At 46.4% G+C, this 25,750-nt stretch overlaps 1 protein-coding gene across 1 annotated transcript in view; it reads left to right on the top strand.

Annotated features, from left to right (window-relative positions):
- Sorbs1 (sorbin and SH3 domain containing 1) overlaps nucleotides 1–17,982 on the top strand; it is a 240,448-nt gene extending 222,466 nt beyond the window's left edge. The window contains 3 exon segments of the mRNA XM_037206757.1: nucleotides 10,746–10,804; nucleotides 13,839–13,951; nucleotides 14,866–17,982. Coding sequence (XP_037062652.1) covers nucleotides 10,746–10,804; nucleotides 13,839–13,951; nucleotides 14,866–14,933 — 240 coding nt within the window. The 3' untranslated portion in view covers nucleotides 14,934–17,982.
- Nucleotides 17,983–25,750: the final 7,768 nt, after the last annotated feature.

Below are 25,750 nucleotides of genomic sequence, written 5' to 3'. Positions count from 1 at the left end.
CTCTGTTTGCTTTTTGAGTATAACTCAGGGTGTGCTGCTTGATTTATATGATCTATGGGTAGGGTCCAGCGGTTGTTAAATCCCTTTCTTGAGGAGCCCATATCCAGTGACAGTGGCAGACATAGTTATGTCACCAGGCTGAGAAAAGGAACACAGAGGCATGAGACATATCAAGTCGGACCTCCACATGCCAGTGTGTCTGGTGTGGAGATCACCGAGGGTCATCAAGTGTGCGGTAGTTTATGTGGAATTGGGCTTAGATAACAGAAAGTTAGCAAGCACTACATTCTTACTCCGCCCCCCACTCCCACCCCTCCCCACCCCGTCTGCCCACCGTAGTTGCTCATGTATAAAGTAGGGGTAGAAGCAGACAGACCATCCCTCCCTGGAAGGGCTGTTGTGGTGATGAATAAAATAGTGGCTATCAGTAGGGTACTTGGCACATGGTCAGTCTCTGTTAGACAAGGGCTTTCTGCTGTGGCTGCTGTACATGGTTGTCCCATCTCTCAGCATGGGGCTCTGGGGCAGGTGCTCCTGAACTGTGTACTCTGAAGAAAAGTGTCTGTCTGATTAAGAGGGAAAAAGAAATAGTTCACTGGAAGAGGTCGTGGAGTTGCTGGTTGAAAAGAATGAAATGTCTGACAAAGGAGCGGCTCACAGATCAACCTAAGGTGCCTGGAGCCCTCCTGATTGGCAGGGGTGAGTCATCGCTGCAGTCCGTTCCAGGAGTCAGTGTGTACAGGAAGTGCGCACAGAACTGAAGCACCAGTGAGGTTCAGGGCGCACACTTCCTGCTTCCGACCAAGGACAGAGCGGACTAGCTGGCAACACCAGAGACTGGGCTGATTGGAAGGCCAGGCTTGTTGAGGATTGGCTCTCCTTTCCTGGCGAGTCTCTGGACACCAGGTGTATCACTTCCTGTTCCTCCCTTCCTCCTGCTTTCCTGGCACAAGCCCTTTCCCTGTGGATATGTGGGAGCCATGGTCTGGTTGGCTCCTTTTGAGAATGAGTGGTGTCTGTCTGGAAGGGCAGTTGTATCCACCCATGCTTTTCAGCTTCTCACTTCACCCAAGGAAGCTGTGGGGATGGGTCCTTCATTAAGGGCTCGGTCCTCTTGGGGCCTGTTTGGCTAACAGGCAAGCTAAAGATGGAAAAGACTTCCTTCATCATCTGATCTCTAGTGGCCCTGTCAGGACATGACCTCAGGCTGTGTCCCTTGTTTGGGTAAATGCATTCCAGTATCAAGAAACTTGCCAGCCACTCTTCCCCAAGTTCCGTTTGTACTTTTGTTGGACTGCGGGACTTGGTTGAACATCTGACCAGTAAACAGAACATTAAGTGAAAAGGCTGTCCAAGATGTTGTGGTCATTTACTCCTTTTACATATCCAGTATCCAGCAGTGTGCTAAGTACCGTGGAGCCAAAAGGCTTGGACATCACTGCAGACTTCCTGTACCTCTCAGGAAAGTCTTTCCTCCCAGGCTTGGAAGGCTCCCTAGTAAAATGGCCATTTAGACAACAAGGCAGCCTCATCTTCCAAAGTCTCCCCAGCGTTTGTGCCTGGATATGTTCCTGTTTGTCCTTCACAGCTTCCTGTAGACACTGCTTTTCCTAGGAAGCCTTTCCTAGCTACCTCTCCAATCTCTGCACTGCTGGCTAAAGAGCTCTGAGCCTGACCTCTGTGATCATATCTTTGCTCAAATGCATTTGTTCCTGTGCAGGCCTGGGTCCCTGTAGAGCATTAAGGCCCTACAGCAGGGACCATGACACCTGATATATGGAATGTTCTCAGTAAATATTCATCAAATGAAAGAAAAGATGAAAAAAATACCTGAGCAGAACTAGAAGAGTTTATGATAGTGACTGTGGATATGATAGTGACAGCCTTATTCACACGTACTTACAGTGTAGAAGAGAGAAACACAGACAGTCTGTCCTGGAAGTTCAAGATGGGAAGACATAATGAGCATAGGAGAAGGAAGGTGATTGCAAGTAGCATTTGTTGTGGGTTTTAAAGAATAGAGAGTTTTCCCATCAATACAGTGGGATGGTGATTGATAACCAAAGGCCCAGAGGTGGAAAGTACAAAGTGTATATGAAGAAGGGTATGTTCCTGGATTCAGTAAGCTTTGGATGTACCTACAGATCAATAGAGCAGTGGGATCTTGCCAGGGAGCCTGGGAACATAGCTTGGCCTATGCCTGCCTGTGCCTCCAGCATTCACCATACCCCTTAACATCACAGAAGCCATCTTCCTTGTGTTCCTTGGCCAGGTCCCTGCTCTGCTGCTTTCCTTCCCCAGGGTCACCTGCCCCCACCCCAACTGTCCGGATGTGTGAACTCTTGCAGAAGACACTTTGACATCTCGGCCATTTCTACTGTCAGAATGTTCTCACTTTGGGCCGGCTGCTTGTGTTTTTAGTTTGTCTTCTCCGAAGAGCAGAAGGGATAAATCAGTGCCAGGGTCTCCAGGGAAAGCAGGGAAGAACACTGGTCTCCAGGTTCTGGTTCTGGCTCTGCCATCAGTCAGCTGAGTGTCTGTGGATGAGTCACATCTCCTTCCCGGCAAACTTCCTTGTCCATAAACAAAAAGATGCAGACGTGGGAACTGAACTTCCTTTCAGCTGTGGCATTCTGTGATGGGGTGAGGATCCCATGTGAATTTCAGTTGGAATGAGAAAGAACATATAAAATATTAACTGTGGACTTTACCATAGATCTGCAGAGCTTCACCACTGAAAAACAAACACTTTGCTTTTACTGGTTTTTGAGTGACAACTTCGTTGATTGGACAAAAGCACACATAGGTACACACAAAACACCCAGGAGGTCACGATTGACTGGCATGTTCTTGGCTTCTGTTTGGTCTAATTTTGGCTAATACCTTGTAGAACAACCAATCTAAGAAAGTAAAGTTGGAGATCACGTGGGAAATCTTGGTCATTAGCACCACCGAGTATTTACTGCCTCTCCCCAAGGGAGAAGCAGTTTGCTGAGTGGAATCTGGATTTGTGTATAACAGTGCTGGACATTTGTGAGGAACCTCATCGAATTTCTATGTTAAACCCCGAATCCCTGTGATCCCAGAGGTCAGGAAGTAGAGGCAGGAGGATCACAGAGAGGAAAAGAGCAACTTAGCTGAAGACGGAAAGATGTGCTGTGGTAACCATGTGGGAACTAAGTCAGTTCCCAGAAAGCCAAGAACAAAGGCAGAGGACTGGCTGGAGAATGGAACTCAGAAATGAACGGGAAACATGAGATGTACTTATAAGATCAAAGGGAAGTTAGAAACATTAAGATCACACAGAGAGAGAAATATTAAGATGTTCAAAGGTGGGAAATGCTTTCCTTTGACTCATTCAGAAGGGAAGTCTCTAAGCACACCCAGCGAGCATTAATGTTTTATGAGAAAAGGAGACACTGGACACTGTTCTTACAAAATAACCTGCAAGTGTTCTCTCACCAAGACTAGAAGCCGCAGTGTCCACCCCTACTGTGTTACCCAAAGAAATGGGGTGCATCTGTGAAACCCAGGTGCCAGCAGTGGAGCACGGGAAAGGTGACCTTTCCCCAGCACTTCCCTGCATTGACTGGCTTACTGGTTGTGAAGTCGCCCTCTGGCAAGGCACCTAAAGGACTGAGGAGTAGGGGGTGGATGTGCAGAACTTAGAGTCCAGGAAACAGATGGCCAGATAGACTGGAGATAGCACACTTACCACAGACCACGTAACTGGGACTCAGCTCAGGCAGTGACTCTTGTGTGATGCTGAGGAAGCAGGAAGAAGACAAAAGATGCCTTTCCACCCATGAGAAGAAGGTGGCCACTAGGGGTGGGAGGCAAAGGTCAGGGATGGGAAACTCATTTGTTTGGGTTGTATCAATTAAGAAGTTAGAAATCTGGGGGCCAACAAGATGCCTTAGTGGGTAATAAAGGCATGTGCCACCAAGCCTGGTGATCCAAGTTCGATCCCCAGGACCATGTGGTGGGAGGAGAGAACTGGCTCCTGACAGTTGCCTTCTTTCACATACACGCCATGGTTCGTGCAGTCCCCTCAACCAATGTAATCTTAATTTAAAAAAAAAAAAATAGAACACATGGGATTTGTACTTGGCACATTAATGCCTCTCTTTATTCTCTTTTGTTGTAAAGAAAAAAGCATGAGTTACCCAGGAATGTCTTCTAGTTCTTCACACCTGAGCCATACCCCTGCCATCTCCCCTAATACGACAGGGAAGATAGACTAAGTTTGCCATGAGAACACTGGTGTTGCTGAGCATTAGAAACAGATTCGAGTGACAGTGAAGTCAATGTGTTGTCCCATAGTTTGCCTGCAAGGAGAGTAAGTCTAAGCAGTGAGGAGGAGCCCAAGTGATTGTCAGTAACTAGCTTTATATTGAAACTGCCATCTTTTTCTTGTTGGATGTTGTTGGAGAACTCCATGGAGCCAGAAGCCTCTTTGCTGGTTCTCTGGAGGTTTCCTGAAGCAGAAACTCAGGAGCCTGCACCATCCAGGCCTCCCCACTCTGCTGGCAGAGTTGCCCATGTTCTGTGAACAGTCAGTTTTGTGTCACTGGCCATGGGCAGCACCTCATCTCCCACGTTTACAGAAGTGAGCTCTCCGTCTATGTCTAGAGGCTGTGTTCTAATAAGTAGAGGGGCTACCTCTTCCTAGCCATGTCAGTGTACCCATTCCTAATTACTGATTCATAAGATGGGCTCACCCCAATCATAGAGCCAGGGCCAAAAACAACATTATGAACCATGCACAACCCTACTGTTTATTTTGGAATTTGAAATCTTTGCTCAGAAGATGGTCAGTGTCAGAGCTCAGGTTGTTCATTGTCCCATTAGGAGGCCAGTGCAGGTGGCCATAATGTGAGGTGGACTCTGAGGAGGCGCAGGGCATGACATAGCTAGAGCATTGCCATCTCTGAGACTTGGGTCTGGTGGCCTATCCACAGAACAGCGGGTTCCTGATGTTCATGTGGGGACCCGGCTGGGCCACACAGGGGCTGGGTATCTCTCCCATCTACCCCTCCAGGCTGCTCTGGCTTGTGTGTAGCTTATTTTGGACTTTAGCCTTTGGCACACCCCCAGACCTGGAACAGGATGCTTAGTAACTGCAGGAGCAACCAGGTGCTTTCTGGGTCCAGAGGGGATTAACAGCTCCAGGGAAGCTAAGGTCAGGTTTCCAACAGACTCCAAGCTGAAGACAGACAACAGGGAAGCAGAGCAAGGACACACACAGCGTTCTTGGGGACAATGGAAAGAGCACCCTTGCTCGGAGGCAGCTTGTGTGAGTCCAGAGAATGCAGTTTCTGGATCAGTAACTAGTTCCTGCTTACAGTTGGTGGGGAGGTGAAGGGCATGCAGTGTGTGCGTGCTTGAGTGTGTGTACGCACACACCTTCTATGTTGGACTGGTTGCTGTTTTTCCAAGCACATGGAAAGCGGGAATGTGTCTACAGAATCCAAGATGTACGTAGCATGAGCTAATACTCTCTTTATTCTTAGCACCAGCTGGGTCCTGATGAGAACATGTATCTACTCTTAGGCTTAAGGAAGGGCAGACTCAGAAGCACTGAAGGAGGGCACTGCCAGGTGAGGGGATGTGAGGCTCATACACAGTTTAAAATTTCCTAGCAGCCATAGTAAAGCAGAGTGAGTTAATTTTAATAACATATACTATTTAACCCAATATATTCAAAAGTTATCTAATGAGCTATTTTACATTCTTTATTTTGAACCAGGCTTTTGGAAGCCAGGGTCTGTTTTTTTCATTCATAGCACACTTTACCTCATTCTTGTGTCTTCTGTGCTCACAGCCACTTGTGGCTATTAGTGCCTCACAGACAGCACAGGCTGAGGAGGAACTGCGAAGCCGACAAGTGTTAGAAAGTGGAAAGTGGAACAGGAAAAGTTAAGACCGTGTGCCTGGAGGGAAAAAATCCTCCGAGGGGAAACAGCCTTCCAAGTGAAGGGCTGATGCAAGTCATGGGTATCAGTGGTTTCCAGCTACATGGGAGCTCCTTCCGCACACCACAGGTTTACATTCCAGCTGTGTGAGATGCTTCATTAAATCTAAACAGGGAGAAACCAAATCAGATGATGTTTACCTTGATGACTTCCTTCATTTATCCAACACTAAGTGGGGAACCTCATCCCCCCCACCTGTCAGGAATGGGGTTGTCTGTACTCTGCAGATGTTAAAAGCTGGGATGATGGCTACTATCCTCTGCTTTGGGTATGGCTAGAGACAAGAGGGGCTGCTAACAGAACCCCTGATAGCCCTCTAGTACTGTGGTTCCTCGGGTTAGTATCAGATGCTGTCTTTTATGGTGCACCAGACCGCTTACAGGAGGGTTCGCCTTTTGCATACCTAGAGTAAAGAATTCAGGAAGAGAAGTCAGAACGTGCATTTTTGGAATTTGAGTGCTGGTAACATAATGTCAACCATCTCAGCCTGACTGAGGGGAGGTGTCCTGTGAGAGTCACCAAAGGGCTCAGCTCTTGGGTTCACAGCCTTTGCTACCTTGTGCAAGGCCCCATTCTTCACTGGGTCTTAACATTCCCTCTTCTGTCCTCTCCTAGTCAGAAGTTAGTCAAAGTAAGAAGTGAGGTGTGGGCCATTGGACCTTTGTGTGTTTATACAATGGCATCTCCATTCGTATTCAGTTCCCAGATCTTCTTTGGAACAGCACACTGTTTGCCAGGTGATTGACTCCAGCCACAGCTTTGGCACTGAGCTGATTGAAAGATGCTAGGTACTTTTATAAGCTGCGGACACCATCCTAAGAGTTGTCTACATCTGACCTGAGATTATCAGGCCACTAACTGGAGTTGGACTTTTTGTTTTTAATGAGAACTTTTGTTTTTCATGAGGTGTGACCCAGACCAGTCTTGGCACACTGAGGCCAGAGAATCTCTCTCGAGGTCCCCTGCAACCTTGCTTTCCAAAATCAGGCTGAGAACCGGAAGCATCAGTACCAGCAGCTAGCAGTGGCCAGTGTCTGGCACAGCCCAGATAGCAGAGTCAGAATCTGTGTGCTTCAGCAGGGTCCTGGGTGATACCAACATCCAGCAGGATTTTAGATACAGTGCTTGTCAGCACCCTGACTACCTGATGGAGATGACGCCACCATCTCTCAGACAGCCATTTCTGCTGTTGGGACAGTACTTGCTTTAGAATCAAGTCACGATCTATCAGTATCCCCCACACAAGGTGTCCAGAGTTCGCATCATTGTTCTGAAGCCCACAGAGCAAGTGCTTAAAAATGTTCTCCTCTGTTTCATGGAAGCCTTGGCCCAGACGCAGGGCGCATGGTTGTAGCCTGAGTTTTCCTGCCTTGCCCACAGTCAGGACAAATCTCTCTCACCCACCAGTCCCACAGCCGCTCAGACCCAACCAAGTAAACACAGAGACTTTATATTGCTTACAAACTGTATGGCCGTGGCAGGCTTCTTGCTAACTGTGCTTATAGCTTAAATTAGTCCATTTCCATAAATCTATACCTTGCACGTGGCTGTGGCTTACTGGCGTCTTCACATGCTGCTGGTCATTGCGGCGGCTGCAGCGTCTCCTTCTGCCCTTCTGTCCTTTTATTTCTCCTCTCTGCTAGTCCCGCCTATCTTTCCTGCTAGCCACGGCGATCAGTTTATTATTAACCAATCAGACAACTTGACATACAGACCATCCCCAGCACAGCAAGTGCAGACCATCTCAAACACCTGCACTCAGCCATGGTCCTAATCATCCTCTATACGGACCTGCTGGGTAACGCCACAAGGAACTCAAGAAGGGCTCCCACAGGACATACGTCAACATCCCACAGCACATGGTGGGTGAAGCTCGAAGCCAGCTCCAGCCCCTGGCAAAGGCCAGTGGCTCCCAAGACATCCAAGGAGCAGCATGAAAGCCCTCAGTTTTGTCTTCCCCTTCTCTGCTGCCAGGTTGGAGCCAAGGGGGTGTGTTCGAGTGTAGCTAGAGTTTTCCTGCCTGGCCCAGTCAGGACAAATCTCTGTCACCCGCCAGTCCCACAGCCGCTCAGACCCAACCAAGTAAACACAGAGACTTATATTGCATACAAACTGTATGGCCGTGGCAGGCTTCTGGCTAACTGTTCTTATAGCTTAAATTAATCCATTTCCATAAATCTATACCTTGCCACGTGGCTGGTGGCTTACCAGCATCTTCACATGCTGCTGGTCATGGCGGTGGCTGGCAGTGTCTCTCTGCCTCAGCCTTTCGCTTCCCAGAATTCTCCTCTCTCCTTGTCCCACCTACTTCCTGCCTGGCCACTGGCCAATCAGTGTTTTATTTATTGACCAATCAGAGCAATTTGACATACACACCATCCCACAGCATTCGAGTGGTTGAGGCCAGGAAGGGTTTTAGAGAACTTGAAGGGGCTTCTCAAAGCAAGCATGGGGGCTGGAGAGCTGACTCAGCAGTTAAGAACACTGACTGCTCTTCCAGGGAACCTTGGCCCAATTCCCAGCACCCACATCACGGCTAACAACTGCCTCTAACTTTGATTCCAAGAAAATCTGATGACCTTTTCTGGCTGCCGCAGCCATCGAATGTGCATGGTACACAGCCATACGTGCAGGCAAAGCACCTATATACATAAAATAAAAATAAATAAAACTGAAAAAACAAAACACTAAAACAAACAAAAACCCCCAAGTGCAGGAAAGTGATGCCTGGTGTAGCTGTTGTTCTGCTGGGCACTCTACAGGGTAGGGACATCTATAGTGGAGGTGAGCAAGAGAAGTGATGTGGTGCTCAGCAGTTCACTTCTCACCAGCTGTGGTACTGATGCTTGGTACTACTCCCCTCCGAGCGTGCTCTTTCAGGAGAACAGTATGGCCCGCACACCCTGCCTGTCTCCTGGTTTGGGAATGTAACCACTGGTGATTATGTCCGTTAGCACACCTGATAAGGAAGGATAGGTGGCAGGTGGTGGTGTGAAGGTTCAAGAAGCCAAGCAGGACAGTGGCAGAGGCCGGGAGACCACTGCACTGCCTGCGTGACCTCACACTCTCTCTCTCTCTCTGGCCCCCTCTCTGAAACAAATGTGTGCTGCACAAAAGATTTCTAAGTGCCCTTTTAAAGGACGGTGGGGCCGCAGTGGCCTGTTGCAGTTATTACAGGTTACCTCGAGGGCGTCTCCAAAGGTGGACTTCCAAGTTTATTCAAAGAGACTTCCTAGAGTTTGGAATTGAATCCTCCTGGAGAAAGTGATTCCAAACTGTCTTCCAACAGCAGCTTGACCTCCTCGTGCGAGCCCAGCTTAAAAGGAAGGTCTGCATGGCCCCAATTCCATATCAACATGTGTAGCCTGGGCCGGTGATAAGTGACGGTTCATTGCTATGTCTCTCTCAGGACACGTTGCTCTGTGTCTAGAAGCAAGCTGGAAACTCATTTCATACCTCACCAGACTATGTCATGTGCACATTCTTCTGAGGCCTATGGTCTTTTTTGAGACTTTATCTATTACCCAGAAATATCATCTCAGTAGTGGTGTAGTCTTTGTGAATGCCCCAGTGTGGGTCCTGATGGTTCCATCATTGGCTCCCCATCAACAGAAACCTGCAACCACCTTTGACACAGCAGATCAAAGGGTTCAAAATGGTACAGGGTGGGGCGGGGAGCTAGGAGGTCTGTTCCTAAAGGCAGCCCTCCTCTGAGTCTCTTCTGCCAGTCTGAGGGCCCTGTATTGTCCTTCTCACCTCATTGCGGCCACGTTTCCCATTCCCCATTTCATTGCTGGATGCTTGCTTCTAACTCTGTACATTTGCATTTTCTCCTGTGCATCTGCCATGTTGTCATGGAAACTCAGTGGCCACGGGCCACAGATATCTGGTGTCATCTGAATGTGGTGGTGTGGTATGTGTATTTGCTCACGCTTTTATTTTGAATCCTTTCCAATGTGACATCTGCTAAAATGTCTCCCTTATGATTTGCTTGGTGATCACAGCCGCCTTCTCATCATTCATTGAGCGCAGGACCTGATCTCACAGAATCTGAAAAGAACTATGTGGTAAGATGCCTGTTGAATAAGACTGTGACTTTCCTAAAGAGAACCCTTATGACTGCAGCGTGTAGACCAGAGTAACGCCTGGTAAACATCCCGCTGTGGTTTTCAAGAGTCCACGGCTGATGTAGTAGGGCCAGGGATTTGGCCACCCTCTACGCCTCCAAGAGAGCAGAGGAATTTAGAGTCAGTTCCACTCTGCCTGCAGGTGGGATTAAGTAATGTGCCAGTGCATGACTGGGTTATTCATTCATGTATTTCTAGCCTGAGATTATTCCAGCTGTAACAGTTACTCACTAATTACAGGCTTTTATGCTGCTGCTTCTTAAAAACAGTCATACTAAGTGTCAAATTCCTCTGTATCTTACCTGTCTTTCCATGCTTACCTGGATCCCTCCTGCACTCCACTACTGGAATCTCTGTTGTTTTTTTTTTTAACCTGGATCTTCAACTCTATTTTCTCCCTGGACTTACGTGCTTCGTCTGGAATGTTACATCTCTTCCTCTCTCTTTTTTTTTTTGTCCCCACATTGACTGTTTTATGGGGGTTTCTGGATATCGTGGGGCCACCTCACAGGAAGCGGTTTGCAATGAGATCATAAACATTGCCGAGAAATCTGTTCATTACTGCAGCACTGTCTCTCATCCCCTTGACTTCCGTCACAAGGTACTTCCCTCTGACAGTAAATCATCTTTAATCGTTTCTCAGCAACCTCAAGCCCAGCAGCGGAGAGTCACCCCAGACAGGAGTCAGACCTCCCAGGATTTGTAAGTACAGTCTGAGAACTTTGGTTCCTATGTTGTACTCTCCACTTTGGAAAATGATGGGCTGCCTACGTCACAGCTGTTTGGGGGGAATGGGCTAATTGCTTCCCACCTCTGGGGATTTCTAGGGAAGGCCATATTTCCTGTCAGCCAAGGAAGACAGGTGGTAGATGAATAAAAGAGGCCATGGGCTCCTGAGAGAGAGAGAGATGGGTAAAGAATTAATGGCCATACAAGGGGAAATGAGAGTTGTGCTAACCAGTTTCAATACCAATGCTATGGAGAACAGAGGGAAAGGGACAGTTACTTCTGAGCTGAAATGAACAATATTGATTTACTTATTCATTCAAAAAATTTATTGGATATGTCCTATGGCTTATACACATAAGAGAAAATTTCGTTCATAGAAGAAGAAAAGTGATTTGAACCAGGCTTTGAGAAAAAGATATGGAGTGGGTAGTGTTTGGAGAGCCTGAAGAAGGCTTGTGTGACTAGCAGATTCATGGAGGTGGATGAAGGTGAAAGTTAAGATGTTAGGGTGGGACCAGATTCTAGACTGGAGCTGAACTAGGTTTGGATTTTATTCTGCAGACACCGGCAAGCCGCTGAAGGTTTCTAAAGTGAGGCTCATATTGATCATGTCTGTTCTAGGGAGATAACTCTGGCAACGATGAAGGATGGGATTCAGAAACAAGGGACAAGGATGTTGGTTAGGAGCTATGACGTCAGTCATGGTGGCCTTAGCTAGAACAGAGTGAGCTTTTTGTAACCATAGAAATATGTAAGATTATCAACAGAGAGACAGGGTAAAGAGTAATCGGCAGTGAAGGAGAGTAAGAAAGAGCAGCAGGAACAGGTACAGGTCTAGGAATGCTCACTTGGATGGAGCAGAGCCCAGAGCATCTGGCCAGCCATGCTGCCTCCCTGTGAGAGACCAGGTGCAGAAAATGAGAAAGGATCACCAGTCTCTCTGGCAGCTTGAAAGATGACTGGTGACTGTAACAATAGGGAATGTTCCATTAGAAAGGGCTGAAGAGGAAAGTTTGATGATGCACAGGGTAGGGTGGGGAACTGTAGATCCAGAGACACAGGACACAGGCAGAGTATTAGGTATATTTGTGCCAAAGAAGGGGGTGACAGAATTGAAAGGTACAGGTAAGAAGCTATAAGTAGAAGAAGAGGGTTCAGCGTGGCCAGGAGAAAGGGTACTTGCCCACAGTAACAGGGACAGGACAGCTAGGAGAGACAGACAGTCTGTCTCTGCAGACTCCGGTCCAACGGGGAGGAAGATTAAGGTCTTGTCACAGCAAGTGGCCATCATGGAAAGTGGGGACAAGAATAGGAAGCACTGTGTTGAGAGTGGGGTACCAGACCAGCAGAGGAACTCAACTGGAGAGATTCTAAGCTGCTGGGGATATTAGAGCTGAGTGGGACCAAGGCCACACGGTATAGATTTTCTCCAGTATGTCTCCACCATTTGTCTACAGACAAGCAAAGTTATTTTCCAGAACACGGACTAGCAAAGCAGCCGTGGTGAGGAAAGATTAAGTGGGAACGGGCAAGTGTTAAGATTATTGTTAGTTCGAGGATATGTCGGTATTATGTTGTTCTGCTTCTCAGGTAACCAAACACATGACTGTCCTGTCTGAATGTACAGTAGTCACATAGTTAATGTGACATATTGAAACACAGAGATTATGGATAAAGTGTGCACCAGACATCTGCTATGCTCTAATAGCTCTGACCGAAAATTATTAAATACAATCAAAAAATAATCATACAATTAGATTAAACAAAATGTAAAAGGTATTCACTTACCACCTTGAAATCTGTCTCCATCTCTTAATGTCTCATTAGAGACCTTCCCTCTGTCAGCCAGATCCTTCCACCAAAGTCGCAACACACTGGGAAAAGTAGTGAAAACAAGTGTCCTGTGTGGCACTCAGCACAAGCCTCTTGGTTCTGGAAGCCAACGCCACACATTGTTTCTAGTCTCCCTCACTACACATTGGAATTCACTGCCTTTACTGCAAATGGCTCCTTTACAAAATTCTGGTGCTGCTGTGGTGTTTAAAAATAACGAATATTCTGAATTGTGGCGTTGGTGCGTAGTGGAGGAGGCTCTGAAAGCCTTTGGTGAGGGAATGAATGAAAACAAAGCTCTCCCTTGATGCAGAAGCTGATGTCAGTTTCACAACAGCTTCACTGTTAAACACAGAGTGTGCAGACCAGTTGCCCTAGGCCAAAGAGCAAGTCAATAAAAGCCTTATCTCCAACTATCATTGGGGTGGAGCATAAGCAGAAAGCTTTCGGGGTCTTCAGAAAAGGAGCCCCACACTTTGTAACACTCAAGAAGGTTTTGTTAAACAGGGAGACAGTGGGAATGTGCTATATTATTACCAATAATGAGTATTGTTTTGTTTTTGTTTTTAAGACAAAGTCTTACTCTGTAGGCCAGGAGCTCAGTATGTAGCACAGAGTGTCCTTGGGCTCAATGACAGTCTTCTTGTCCCAGACTCCTACATGCTCCGATCACAAACATGAGCCATTCCACCTGGCTGGAAATCTACTTTTTAATATATTTTCCCACTTGTCTATGTCTATTACCTCTTTTTACAGTTACCTTCTGTTCTCTAATGTATATGACTAGAATTTAAACTCCTGGGACTAAATTAACTGCCAATTATTCTTAATAATTTACCTATCCTATTATTAAAAGGGTGTGGTTGACTTTAAAGGCAATAAAGTGAATAGAGGGATGCAGACAATAAAGGTCTGCCATCGCAATGGAAGAAAACTGAATAAGGTTAATGATTAATCATTAGTGATATTCAAGAATCCCCCACCCTTGTCAGTCTTAATTGATTTAATGCATTCCTTCAAATGCTAAACTGTTAGAGAAGTAATCAGTAAAATGTTTTCATCATCAGACGGGGAACATTATGTAAAGGTTGGGTTCACGGTACCGGGATTTATGAATGGTCGTTAAATCCTGTCAGCAACTGAGCCACTCACTGGTCCTTTCTCTGGTTTGTAGATGTAGCTACCAAGCATTGTATAGCTATGTGCCACAGAACGATGATGAGTTGGAGCTCCGAGATGGAGATATCGTTGATGTCATGGAAAAATGTGACGATGGGTGGTTTGTTGGTAAGAGTCCCACCATGCTTTTCTTCCTAGTGGTTTAATACAGGAAGGACTGGGGATGATGGGACATGTGAAAAGCAATCTTCTTTGCACAGAATGCAATCGCTCAGCCCCTGCAGGAATGCGGGGCCGCTCATTCTCAAGGCAGCAGGAATGTTACTGAGTAGGACCGAAAGCCCAGGTAGGCCAGTGTCTGTGACACAGACAGCAGCTGTCAAGTTCATCATTGCTCTTAACTGGGTTCAATTTCTATTTCTATTGTGTATATGCTTAACATTCACAGATTGTATTTTTAAAGCTCTTCAGAAACAACACAAGAAACATTTGGTTAAGACTAGGTCTCCACCATGAAGTTCAAGCACATGTGTGGATGTTCCTAAGGCCCTTCTATTCACTCTAGGCTTTTAATAACTTGAACAGAAGCAACCAGCTCAAATAATAAAGGGCATAAGGTTTTTCCATCCCCAACCCTTAGGGAAGGGACACCAGTTCTCTCTCCCATGAAGACTGGCATCCTGGTTGAAGGAACTACTTTGGGATGAGTATCTTCCTTGCACACCTTAGCTATTTTCAGAAGTAGCCGAGTGCAGATTTAGCCGCCCAGCATTTCTAATCAGTGAGGACAGTGTTGGGAAGAACATTGGGGCTGGTCGTCAGAAGATTCTGCCTCCAGCAGCGGTTAAGCTCAGGGACCTGAGAAGTAGTACTTAAACTCCAGGTCCCTCCATCTGAAAAGTGTATCTTGCTTGCCCTGCCTCCCCACCCCCCATCATTTTGTAGCCCAGATGATGTAGCTATGGAAACTGCGGTGTGGGATTGTTAACAAGGGACTGTGCAGAATCTCCAGCGTTCTCCCTGAACTCGGTGTGTCTTCTCATTTTGTGTCTGTTTTTGTTTGCTTGTTATGTTTCTTACAGGCACTTCGAGAAGGACGAGGCAGTTCGGTACTTTTCCGGGCAACTATGTAAAACCTTTATATCTATAAGAAGACTGAAAATCACAGAGATTATTTTTCTCAGAGGATGGAGCATCATTCATGGACTGGTCTCTTTATTTAAATATTGAGTCAGTAGGAAAATTAATGCAGTTGGTAAAGAATTCAAAAAGAGGAACAAAGAAGTGTGTTTAAAACCCACTGTGTGTCAGGGCTTAACTGTGTGCTGAGGAAATTGGTATTTATGTGGCTGCTTCTGGGAGCTGCTCCAGCCCCCACAGCTTGGGTAATCTGATCTGGAGTAGTGTCCTGTGAGCAGCATTAGCCAAAAAGGTGTACAGTCTTTACCCACTTGAATTTCAAAGGGCCCCCCTGGGGCCAGATAGGTCAATCCCCAGCGTGTTCCGCAGGCCCCAAGTCTGAGCGTTACTGACCACCCCTGCCTCTATCCCTGGCTGTCCCAGAGCCAGCAGACTGCCAGTGCTGCTAGAGGCCGGTCTGAGTTGCTGAGGTTTTCCTTCAGCACCATGACTTGATGAGGTCTGGGTAAAGAAATGGAAGCAGACCGAGCACCCTGGCATTCAGCCTGCTGGGTGACATTGCTCTTGACTGCTCTGATATTCAGACAGAAAAGCATGCCATGTTTGTCCTGAGCTTGGGAGCAGGTGGCCAGGCAGATAGGTTACATTTGTGTTTCCACGGACTAAGCCAGTCACCTTGGGGCTCTGGAAGTCACTCGAAGTATACTCCTTTCCTGGTCACTATCCCTGGCTGGGCAGGGTTGGACGTGCCTTTTTTCTCTGGCTTAGCATGGGCTTGATTGATATGGCTGAGCCCATAGAGTCCAGACTGGCCTCTAGCAGTTCTCTTAGCATGGGTAGATGTAAGCTGGCTGCTGAGGCACCATGGTAAGGCACTCTCAGACCTGGGGGGACCCCAGTATTGCCTGTGGAGGAGTACAGAGACCACTGGGATTGTTGCCTTACCTGACCCTTGTCCCCTCCTGCCCACCACCCTGAGCCAGGGAGTCTTGGTGCACATGGTGAGACCTCCATTCAGAGCTGAGGGATTATACACTGTCTTGGGTATGAAGCAGCAATTCTGCTCCTCCTGATGGCAACCAGGAGTCTATCCGCTGTGACACCTGGGCATTGAGCACCACTCTGATTCTCTGTTAGATCCCCAATTGACACAAAGATAGGTATGGCCTGTTCCCAGAGCTGAGCTTGCCAGGGGTTCAGCTGCATGGATGACATAGGAAAAGGAGCCCAATCTAGAGAGACTGTGATACGTGCAGAGGGTGTGAGAAGGGATGAGTTTCTCCTGGGGGAGGGGGCACCTTAGAAAGCATTGTCAGGTTCTCATCTCCCTCAGCTCACTTCTGAACAATGAAGATGCTGGGAGAACCTTTGTCTGAGGGTAGTTTATGTCTGGGAATACTTGGATTTTTTTTTTTCCAGAGTCTCAGCCTTTTATTCTACCCACAAATACATGTACAAGGTCACGAATACCAGGAATTGTAGGTGATGGGGGTATATACTGGAACCCCTGGCTCTCTGCATGTAGTTCAGAATCACGCGAACCACTATCCCGAAGTCTGGAGTCTACAAGTTGGCAACATTTGTTTTTAGTGACTGCCTTGATTGCTGTCCCAGACAGTATAGGATCCCACTTGCTTCCCCCACCTACCCGTCAGCCACAGTTCTCAAAGGAAGCTCTCAGGAAAGAATTTGCCACTGATTGGTCCACACTGAAAAATCAAAGACTGATAGGAGGAATGTGTTGCCTCTTCCAGGAGACATAACTTTTAGCTGACAGAGCAGAGCCCTTAGTCCCAAGGGGAAAGGGTGTGGAACTGAAGGGTAGAAACTTCCTGGGCAGAAAAGAGCTGGTGACTCTATGACCTGTTGCTTTGGAAGCCTGCTTCCCTGGCCAATATCGCCGCTTTCTGTTTCTCTTTGCCCCTCTCAGAGGGAGTGTAGCAGAAAAATCAATAATAAATAAATGCGTATGTGCATTTTTACCCACTTGGAATGCAGTCCTTGCTCTCTCCTAGATGCCAATCATGAATAGTGCAATTGTATCTAAATTTCCTGAGGGGGTGCTTTTTGATTAATTAGGCAATTTCAAACACCCCTTTAAATACAGCTAGAAAATAAAACCATTTTGTAAAAGCCACATTTGCATCCAATGCCAGCCTCACACAGAGTATCTTCCAAAATCCAGGTATGCCCATCTTTAATAAAATCTTTCCAGCTTCCTACGTATGAAAAAAATAAAATAAAAAGAGCAGAGATTTCCAATTACTCCTTTGTCTTCAGACATTTAGTAATATAAAGTACCTATTTTTATGCTGAAATGTTTATACAGGTTTATTAACAGCAAGCGCAACTAACTGGCAGCATGCCTCACAACATGTTTTGATATATCAGCCATGCTTCCAGGTAAAGGCACGCCCCAAACTACTTACCTTTTGCAGTCTCTCTGGAATTGGTAGAAGAAAAAAACATCACGTTTGAGAAGTGGGACTGTAAATATGTAATGTATATTTAACTTTGTGTAGCCCATGTACCTACCTTGTATAGAAAATAATTTTTAAAACTCGAGCAGAAATGGAGTAAAATAAGGAAGTCATGAAGGGTTTTTTCCCCCCACTTTTATTTAAATGAAGGAATTTCAAATAATTCACCTGCAGACTTTTAGCACAAAAATAGTCATTGGAAATTGTTAACATATACGGTTGTTCTTTGGGGAAGAGAAGACAACTATAATATCATTTACAGTTTTCTTTTTGCAGTTCTATTTATCTGCAGTAGTATTAAATCCTATTGCTGGAATAGGTTACTACCAAAAAAAGATTATACTCAGAGAAAAAGATAACTGACATATGTAACCTATTAAGGTATTGCATTTAAATTCCACACCAAGTGCATGTACTATGCAGACACAGATTTTTTTTGTTCATTTATTTTTCTTTATTGCAGTGGATTGATTTGATAGACATGTTGAATTACTACTTTGATGTACATATTATTTAATAAACTTTATTCAGAATTGCGTGGCACCTTTGTGAATAAACTTTATTCAGAATTGCGTGGCACCTTTGTGTTCTTGCCCTTCATTGGTTCTTTCTGCCTGTGAGGGAGATCCCACTGTGCTTCAGATTCTCATGTCTGCCTCTCCGTTCTTAATCCCTGGCCACCAGGTTTCCTTTTTCTCAGTGGCGTAACTCTGATCGTCAGTACATTGATTAAAGTATGTTATTTGTTCTAATAACAAAAATGGTGATTCTGTGTCTTTAAGAGCCAAAGTGAAACATTATGAAATATATGTAAGTCTCAGTTTGTTCCTCAAAACATGGGAAAACCATGGTATTTAGTATTTGAATATCCAGTGTGGCTGTGAGTTTTCTGCTGTGGCGAGTTGCTTGGTTTTTCTCTCCACATCAAGTATATCAAAACACTCGGCTCCCATCCCAGTCCCCTTTCCCCTTTCATGACCAACCCTGAAGCCACCCATGCCTGTGAGCTCCCACCTCATTCATGTTGTGCATGTATAGGGGGATCCTCAAGGAGAAAAGCCTCAGACCTCCTCTCCCTTGCCCTGTTCTCTGCTTCCTCTAAGTAGTAGTTTGCAGCAGTATACGCAGTGAGCTGAGGCCTCAGACAGGCCAGGAGAGGGTTGCCTTCCAGGTTCTGCTGGTCTCCAGCCTGGCCCAGGCTCACAGGAACTGCTAACCTTCCTCTTGTGCCTTTATCCTGTCCAAGTCCTTCATCTTCAGACTACATTTAGAACCCAGCCACTTCTACTTATGCGATCAAGCCATTTTCTCTTGCCCAGACCATTGCGATAACTGCAGCTGGCCTGCTGGTTTCTCCCTTGCCTCCTCTCCCCCAGCCATGACAGGGCAGCCAAAGTGATCATTGTGAAATTGACCATATACTCTGTTGGTTGTGGACTGAAGCCATAAGCACTCCCCTTACCTCTCCTTGGTGACCCATAATACCACCTGCTGATTTCTGGTAGCTTGTTCTCACCCTAATATCCCAAAATCATCCAGCACTCCTCAGCCTTAGAGCATCATGCTCACTAGTTCTTGTGCTTGGAAGACCCTTTCCCCAAAAGCAGTTGGCTTCCTTCCTCTCTTCCTTTGGGTCTTCGTTTTGTTCTGTGTGAGACCTTCTCTGGTCACCTTATATATGACAGGAACTTATATAGGAGTTGTCCCAACTCAAGCATTCTGTCCTCTTTTTGTTAATGAATGTAGGTTTCTCTGTACATACTGAACACACATGGCTTCATATAGTCTTATGATTTTCCTTTAATAGAGCTTGCACATAGATCCAAAATGTATGTATCCAGTTCTCTATTGTTGATACAAGTGTGTGAGATTCTGCCAGCTTTTTACCACAGTGAAAGAACGATGCTCTTTGGAGTAGAACTGTTGACTCTCAGAAGGAACATTTCAAACCTTTGGAGAATGTCAAGTTGCCTTCCTAAGGTACCAACTTCTACTCCTGCCAAGTCCAAGGGAGTGTGTTTCCCACCTTCCACTCAAAACCACTGCCAGCCTCCCTGAAGTGCTGTTGCTTGGCTTTGGCCAGGCGCTTCACAGCAATCTTTCTGGATCTCTGCTGGGTTTCACATCCCTTCTCTCAGCACGTGCTGCCCCAGGGACTGATTCTTCACAGTACAAGTATGGGCCAGAGAGGCACTCCTTTGACGGTCCTTTTGGTGAGAAACCCAACACTATTGGCTTGTGTGGAGACATACCAAAGAGAGTTGGAAGTAGCCTCAGGCAGGAGTGAACCCTGGAACTCAAACTTTCTCTGCTATATTTATCTTCTTCTTGACTTTGTGGTCCTCTTTGACTACATTTTCGACTACTGAGTACAGTCATGGGGTGCAGGCAGCACCAGCCTCGTTTTTTGGTTTTCTGACTCTAGATGCAAAGGTGTTTCTGTCTGGGCTTTCCCTGAAAACAATTCCAGACTCGGGTAGGCTCCTCCTGGTTTTAATTTTTAGTACATGGTCCCATGTATCCCAGGCTGGCCTTAGACTCACTATATAGGAGAGGATGACCTTGAATTTCTAATCCTCCACCACCTTTGGAGTGCTGGGAGTATAGTGATGTACCTCCATGCCGTGTTTATGCTGTGCTGGGGTGGAGCCCTCAGAGCTTTATACAGCTAAAGCAAGTAGTCTTATCAACTGAGCTACATCCCTAGCCTGCCTCCTGGGCTTTACTCTTCTCAGAAGTAGTCACTGACCAAAAAATATTGGCAGCTCCACTAAAACCTCCTGTGGCAAGAGACAGGACAGGCTTTAAGTGTACTGCATTAAAAAAGAAGAATGTCTTTAATCCCAACACCTGGGAGGCAGAGACAGGCCAATCTCTATGAGTTTAAAGCCAGCCTGGTCTACATAGTTCTGGGGCAGCCAGGACTACACAATAGACCTGGTCTCAAAACAACAACAATAACAACTAAAAAGTGGGGGTCGGTAGGAGGGTGGGGAAAGCTGGATGTCAATGGGCTCCTAGGTGTGGGGAGCAGAGGAAGTCTTTGAGTGTGTTTTGTTGACATTAGCACAGCCACCAAGGACCCCAGTGCCTCAGAACCATGGGAATGTCAAGGCCGTCCCCTGGCCCAAGTACTAATGTTGAGAGAGAGAGAGAGAGAGAGAGAGAGAGAGAGTGTGTGTGTGTTATATAAAGTATCAACCACAGCTTGCTCCTCCCCAAGACTGCAGCCTGAGACTGCATCTTTACAGAGACCCCACACTGAGATTAGCTCACCAGACTCCTGATTTGTACTGTGTGAAATAAATACACCGAGTTTCCAGGCTACTTCTGATGTGTCTCTATCAGTGCACATGAGCCACCCAATCCTAGCTTTTCTGTACGTGTATCTGTCGGTTCTACATTCTCAGTCACCCCACTTAGGTCAGTCCCTAAGTCATGGAATTCATGGCACCTAGCCTTGGAGAATTATTCCGTAATCTTTGGAAAATGAAACACCACTATCCTGTTCCAATGAGAGTTTCAGTGTGGCTGAGAGGAAACAATATACTGAAGCTCTTTGATCCAGACCTTGGGAGGAACCCAATAGATGATGACATTTATCCAGTGGATGAATCCAGTGTGACCATGAAGGCACAGCACAAAGTGCATCACATGCTAAAAATAAATGGACTCTCTGGAAGGGAGCAGAAATGTTTGGATGAGCTAGAAATGGGTTTATTTGCCAAATCTTAGCATGTAGAAGTCAATGACTTTCAAGACAAATGAAAGACAGTAACTGCTTGATTCAGGTAATTTGTAAAATGAGTTAGTGAGAAAATGGTTTGAATTGGAAGAAGTTCTACACTGTAGGCAGAAGTTTTCCCATCCCAGCAGCTGCTTTCCAAATAAGCAACTTAGAGACTTAATTATAAATGTTTGGCCGATAGTTCAGGCTTGTTACTAACTAGCTCTTACAACTTAACCCATTTCTATTAATCTATGTGCTGCCCCGAGGCTCATGGCTTTTAGCTCTATCCTATTTTGTGTGTCCTACTTGTTCTGCATCTGACTGTCGACTCCTCTCTCCCCCCTTCTTCCTCCCAGCATTCTCCTAATCTGGCTATCCTGCCCAATCTCTTTCTGTCCAGCTATTGACCAGTCAGCTTCTTTATTAAACCAACCACAATGACATATATTCATATAGTGTAAAGGAATATTCCATAGCACTACACTGTCAGTGTTTTTACCTATATGCACATGCCTATGATAAAGTTTATAAGTTAGGTACAGTGAGTGGCTAATACAAACAGAGCAATTACAGGTTGAGGCAGGAAAATTGTGAGTTCAAGGCCAGCTTTGGCTACATAGAAATACATCATGTCAAAAATAAAGTTATATGAGTATGGGTTCAGAATATCTTCTATTCTACTTTCCCTTCTTAACCAAAAGCAACTGAAACAGTAGAAAGAGAAACCACAGATTAACAGGATGGCCGCTATTTTCAAACAGTTTTTAAGAGAAACTGATAGAGGCAGAAAGGATAAGCAGAATTGAGTGACCACACAGCACTTGGTGAGTCTGTCTTCATGCATATCTGCTCTTCTGAGACTCTGCCTCTGACATCATCTGACCCAAAAGAGTGAGTAGGTTCAGATAGTCTGGTCCCTTCTGACTTGTTTCTAAAGAGATCTGACAGGCAGAACTGCAGAAGGGAGGTAGATCCATGAATCAGCTCCCAATAGCCATCTAAATTGTATGCTGTGATGACCTTAAAGCCTGATCTGTGGTCCCCTGAGGCCCTTGTCTTAGCTTCATTTCCTGTCGCTGTGATAAAACAAACTGACAAAGGCAACTTAAAGCAGAAGGGCTTATTTGTCTCCTGTTTGTAATTTACATCATTGCAGGGTGTTTATGATATTTTGTTTGTGTTCTGGCAAATAAAGCTTGCTTGGAGCCCAGAGGGTGGAGTTAGCCACTAATTAACCATAGAGGCCAGGCAGTGGAGGCACACAACTTTAATCCCAGCACAATTGGGAGGTGGAAATAGGAATATAATGTGGGTGGAGACAGGAACTCAGCACCACCCCTCTTTTGGTCTGAGGATCTGTGTAGGAGACCAGCTCCAACCTGTCAAAGGGTTCTTGGGGGGAGGAGTGAGGAATAAGGAAGTATTAGATAGAAATATAGACAGAGATGACAGGATAGACAGAGACCCAGGAGAGCTTTGGGAGGGGCCTGAGTCAATACCCAGTCACCCTGAGTTTAATCATGATAGGCTTTTTATACATCAGCAAAGGGAGGAACAAAAGACCTCCACCTTCCAAGATTGAGGTATAAAGTACCAAGAAAAACACCTGGTACACACGCCTTTGGCCAAATCATCCTATTATGCAGCCCTCCTGGGCAAAGCATGCTCAGACTTTCTGACCTTGAGTAAGGCCTTACTAGGGAGCCTCTGTGGGCCCCATAGATCCAGAGAGGTGAGAAGTCACTGATGGCTGCTCTGCTTCTCTGTTCTTTCAGGTTATTACCCTGGTATTTGACTCCTGGTTTTGATTGATAAGACTAATTAGATTCACACTACAGCAGGGAAGTCAAGATGGCAGGACATTGAAGTTTGGTCCCATCACATCCAATGAAGAGCAAAGAGCAATGACTTAATGTATGTATGTTAGTGCTCAGCTTCCTTTTTCCACTCTTAAAACATTCCAAAAACCGGCTGGCATAGAGAATGGTACCACCCACAGTGAGTATGTTTTCCCACCTCAATGAGCATTATCAAGATAATCCCCCATTGAGATTCCTTTTCCTGTGATTCTAGAGTGTGCCAACAAAACTAACATCAAAGTTCCCAAGCCCTCTTTCAGGGGATGCATGCTGTCAGGTGACTTGCACAATAATGGTAAGGTGCTTCATCCTCCAAGACCACCGCCCATAATCCTCTGTGGTGTGGTTCCTCTTTCCCATCTGTTGTTTGGTCTGTGTGACTGACAACAGAATGTGGCAGAAATGACGATATATGACTTCTGAGGTAAGATCATAAAAACCTGTAGTTACTGTCTTTTGGATCACTCCCTTGAGGAGCAGCAGAAAGATGAGAACTTCAGGATTCCAGATACCTTGCTGTGATAGATATATAGTGTGCTATATACCTCCACAAAAAAAGGTCATGAAAGAAAAAAAAAAGCCCTCTACAGCTGGGCGGTGGTGGTGCACACCTTTAATCTCAGCACTCGGGAAGCAGAGGCAGGCAGATCTCTGTGAGTTGGAGGCCAACCTGGTCTACAGAGCTAGTTCTAGGGCAGCCAGGGCTACACAGAGAAACCCTGTCTCAAAAAAACAAACAAAAACCAAAAAAAAAAAAAAAAAAAAAAAAAGAAAGAAAGAAAAGACTATCTACTAGGAATCAGATAAAATGTTGAGTTCAAATGATGAGTGTCTCTGAGCCTCCCTTGTCATGAGACCTCAGACATGCCATTCAGCTCTCTGGGTCTCGTTTCCTCTTGTAGGGGGTGAAGGTGGTTAGACCCAAGTGAGCTTCTTAGGAAGGAGGGGAGAGTGGATATCTGGAAGTCAACTTGGAAGGTCCCCAACAGCCCTGCGGTCTTCCCAGTGCCTATAGTGCTCTCTGTGCACCACCTACCTCTCACTGCAGCATTGTAGGTAGGTGTCCTTATCTTTAGCAGACTCGGAGAATTTCAGCCCAGTGGAATGTGATATGCAAGAATAAGTAGGTTCTGTTTGACACAGAGCTGGCATCCTTTTCTTTGAGCCTCCATGGGACAGCTGAGACAAGAGCGTAGACCAGCATGCACCTGCATCATCTAATGTTTACTGGAAGACTACAGCATCTCCAATACACCAGGAAACAGTCATAAGAGGGATGACACTTTGCTGAGTGCCTATCATGGCTTAAGCATTCAAAGTTTGGTAAAAGGTCCTTGTCACTCTCCTGCTAGGGCTGGCACAACAGTAATGGCACAGAAGAAATCTTCTTGTGTCTCCATTGATTCCATACCATCTTTGCTATCACAGCCTGTCAGGAGTGTGGTTCGGCTGCATGTGTCTCCTTTCTTGCTACCACACTTAATTCTTTATCACCTTGTGCCTGGGTCCCCTCGTGCAGTGCTATAGACTAAGAAGGTCACCAAGAACTTTTACTCCTATTTTCTTAATCAGGTAAAAGTGACTTTAGGGGCTGGAGAGATGGTTCAGTGGTTAAGAGCACTGGCTGCTTTTCCAGAGGACCTGGGTCCCAGTACCCACATAGTGCCTCACAACCATCTATAACTGCTGTCCCAAGGGATCAGATGCCTTTTTCTGGCCTCTGTAAACACTGCACACACATAGTATACTTACATACATGCAGGCAAAACACTCATACACATAAAAAGTAAATAAAATACCTTTTCTTGACCTGAGACCATGATGGTGTCCAAGGGCCATGCTGTCATGGGGGCCAAGCCAGTCTGAGTAGCCTGCACTGACATCTGGGGGTCATGGTGACATCTAAGCTCTGGTTGCTACCAAGGACCATGTCTAGGTCTGTGGTCCTACCACAGCCAGGTTCTGTGTTGATGTCTGTGGCCCATGGTACCACCAAAGGTCATATGGATCCCTGGGGTCTGGGCGGCAACCTGTTGGGTGTCTGAGGGCCATGCTGCCACTGGGGCCATGACGATCTGGGTGGTCTGTACTGCCACAAGGGGCCATGGTATCATCCAGGCCCAGGCTGCTGCTGCAGACCAAGTCTGAGTCCGTGGCCCAGCAGTAGCCAGGGTCTAGATTGATGTCCGTGGCTCCTGTTGTCACTGGAGCTGAGCAGATACCCAGCGTCTAGACAGCCACTCAAGACCGTGTTGGTGTCTAAAGGTCTTGCTGCTGCTGGGGTCATACTGATCTGGGTGGCCTGTGCTACCATTGGGGCCATGGTGATGTCGGTGCCCAAGCTGCTGCCAAGGGCATGTCTGGGTCCACGTTCCCCCTGCAGCTGGGGTCTGTGATGATGTCCATGGTCCATGTTACCACAGGGGGTACTAGGAACCATGAGTGTTGAAATCCAAGTGCCATGCTGAGCCGGCCCCGCCCCTGACCTTCTCTGGGCCTGGGATAGCTAGCCCTGCCCCTTGCTGAACACTGCAGCAGGAGGGCTGCCCCTCCTCCCTACACCTCCCCCCCACTCGGGAGAGAGGATCCTACCCTTTACTATGGTTGTAGACCCTGATGGCATGGACCTAGGAAAGCTGGCTCTGCCCCTTGCCAGAGGAGGTGGTCCCAGTGGCCTGGACTGACCAGTTTAGCTATCACCCAGACCCACATCCTGGGCCTCCAGTTGGTTCACCCTAATATCTACCCCATCTATGAC

Source organism: Peromyscus leucopus, chromosome 1, assembly GCF_004664715.2.
Source record: "Peromyscus leucopus breed LL Stock chromosome 1, UCI_PerLeu_2.1, whole genome shotgun sequence".
Taxonomy (NCBI): domain Eukaryota; kingdom Metazoa; phylum Chordata; class Mammalia; order Rodentia; family Cricetidae; genus Peromyscus; species Peromyscus leucopus.
Note: the sequence above shows the minus strand (reverse complement) of the source record. Positions and strands in the feature narration are given on the sequence as shown.